The following is a 2,318-nucleotide window of genomic DNA, read 5'->3' as shown; positions in this document are numbered from 1 at the left end:
CTTCTTGAGGACACTGTCCAGGGTCTCTGGCCGGCTAATGTCAAAGCAGATGAGCACAGCATCAGAGTCTGGGTAGGCCAGAGGCCGGACGTTGTCATAGTAAGAAGAACCTGCAGGAAGAAAGAGAGAAAGCTGATGAGGTACCTGAGTGGGTGGGAGGCCTGGGAGGGCATGACAGACTGAAGTGACAGTGGATAGACAAGCCGAGAATGGAAGAGTGTTCTTCAATACTCAGCATGGAACACGTCTTAAGACTGGCAGAGGGTAGCAGAAAGAGTTGGAAATAGCTCTCCGCTCCCTTATGGGTTTCTCTAATCTAACAGTAATAATTCGTAACCTTTTGGAGAATGGAAACGCTTTAAGAATTTCAGAAGAGCTACAATATTCCAACAAATTTTGTACATGCTTTCTGGGCTTTGATGACATACATGCTCTAAAGTCCTCCAGGGAGTCTAGCAAAAATAAAAACCCTTCCCAAGGGGTTGGAGCAGAGGCAGGGGAAGAGTGTTCCTGTCCTCCTGGGACTCTACTTCAGTCTACAAAAAAAAAAAAAAAAAAAAAAAGGAAAAAAACCTACTTTCCACCACTGCCCTCCCCCCACCACGAAATTCTAAATAGCTCTCCTAAACCCGTTCCCATTTCCCAAGAAACATGTTCCAAAATAAGTCATTTTCTTCCCAAGTTCCTTGGGTAAGCAGAACCCAGCTGCCAGGCTCAGCTATTAGGCGTTCTACTTCAGAACATGGTTTCTGTTCGGCACAAGAAACTCTGCCTCAGTTTCCCTGCCTCAAAAGAGAAACTGATGTTCTAAAATTGAGCTAGCCTGGAATCTAAGGATGTAGCTAAGGGAGGGGCTAGGGTAAGGGACCTTGGCAGTCAGGGTGACCCCGAGGGACTGGGCTACCTGAAGTATCCCACATGTTGAGCTCAATGCGGCGCTTGTCGATCTCGAAGCTTGCAGTGTAGTTCTCAAACACGGTGGGGACATAACTCTGCAGACAAGGATGGGTCAAAATGAGAGCTTCTCTCCAGTCCTCACCCTGACAACTGCCCTCTTTCCTCGACACCCGGTCCAGCTCGATCCCTAGACAGAAGTTGGTCTGAGGCTGGGCGGGGAGCTACTGCCTCCACCTCCATGGAATCCTAGGTAGACTCTCAGACCCCCTCGGGGTCCCTTTAGCCCTTAGTCCTTTCCCTCTCGGAAGCCCAGGACCTCCGACATTCTCCCAGAGCGCCATCCGGGATCTTGTGGTGCTCCCAAGCCCTATCCATTTCACCGCGTTCCTTGATCCCTTCCACTCCAATCCTCTGCAGTCCTTTCAGAGCCCCCAACGCCTCTTTACCCTCCTCGAAGCCTCTTTCTCTCGTCCCTGGTTACCCTGGCACCAGTTTCCAGAGCCCCCGGAGCCCCTGTCACCCACTCTCCGCAGCCTCGGTGCCCCTCTCTCCAGACGCCAGTTCCTCACCCCGGGGTAGGCGTCCTTGGCGAACACCTGCAGCAGCGCTGTCTTGCCGCACTCCGCGTCCCCGACCACTACGATCTTGCAGCGGCCGCTCTGTCCCTCCATAGTCCCGGCTACGCGCCGGCCCCCCACGCCGCCCCCCTCCCCGGCCCCGCCGCCGCCTCTATCGCCTCCTCCCCTGCCGCTGCAGCTGCAGCCTCTCGGGCCGCCGACACCGGCATCTCGCGGGCCCGCGCCGAGCCCCCGCCCGGGCCACCGGGCCCACAGTCCTCTTCCCCAAATACACATCTCTCCAAACTCGAGCACGTAGCCCCCTCTCCTGTGCACATGCCCCCAATCAGCACACTGGTCTCCTAACCTGCGCACACGCCCCCAAATCTGCAATCTGTTCCCCAATCTCCCCAAAACCTGTGTAAATGCGCATGCCCCGATCGACAAACACATTCAGCTCACAAGCACATCCTCCCATCTCACACACCGCTTCCTTTGCTGAATACTTGCCCCCCCCCCACAATCTGTACATACGGCCCCTTCTCCTGCGCTCTCGACGCCCCCCATTTCCCTGTCTGTGTGCACGGTCCCAATCGCGGACTCTGTCCTGGTCAGTGCACGCAGAACCTCACCTGCTTGCGTAGTCCAGGCGGTTGACCCGCGCTCTCCTACCGAGCCCCAAGTGTCTGCCTGAAGCTCTGCCCCCAAGGTGACGTATGTCACGGAAGACCAATTGGGAGTGAATTTCGCGAGCCGCGCCCGGCGATTGGTGAAGACAGTGAGCTGACTTCGGAGCCCACCAGGCCCGCCAGTCGGCGGCGGCGGGCTTGAGATTGACAGCAGGGCCAGCCCCGCCCCGCCCAC

At 56.4% G+C, this 2,318-nt stretch overlaps 2 protein-coding genes across 3 annotated transcripts in view; both read right to left on the bottom strand.

Annotated features, from left to right (window-relative positions):
- LOC106143864 (rho-related GTP-binding protein RhoN-like) lies at positions 1–1,719 on the bottom strand (the record flags this gene model as incomplete). Its single annotated transcript, XM_013347779.2, has 3 exons — positions 1,467–1,719; positions 905–992; positions 1–110 (listed from the first exon to the last, which is right to left on the bottom strand). Coding segments are annotated over exons 1-3 (300 nt in total), but the record flags the coding sequence as incomplete, so codon positions are not given.
- Positions 1–2,160, bottom strand: part of Dhcr7 (7-dehydrocholesterol reductase) — a 24,040-nt gene extending 21,880 nt beyond the window's left edge. Inside the window, exon 1 of one of the 2 annotated variants that reach the window (XM_005351591.2) lies at positions 2,087–2,160. The gene's annotated coding sequence lies outside the window, so the exon portion shown is untranslated. Of the gene's footprint in view, positions 1–1,988; positions 2,010–2,086 lie in introns of those variants that run through there. The other variant, XM_026781312.1, reaches the window with a different exon arrangement.
- Between the last annotated feature and the right edge of the window lie 158 nt (positions 2,161–2,318).

Source organism: Microtus ochrogaster, chromosome 8 (assembly GCF_000317375.1).
Source record: "Microtus ochrogaster isolate Prairie Vole_2 chromosome 8, MicOch1.0, whole genome shotgun sequence".
NCBI classification, from domain to species: Eukaryota; Metazoa; Chordata; class Mammalia; order Rodentia; family Cricetidae; genus Microtus; species Microtus ochrogaster.
Note: the sequence above shows the minus strand (reverse complement) of the source record. Positions and strands in the feature narration are given on the sequence as shown.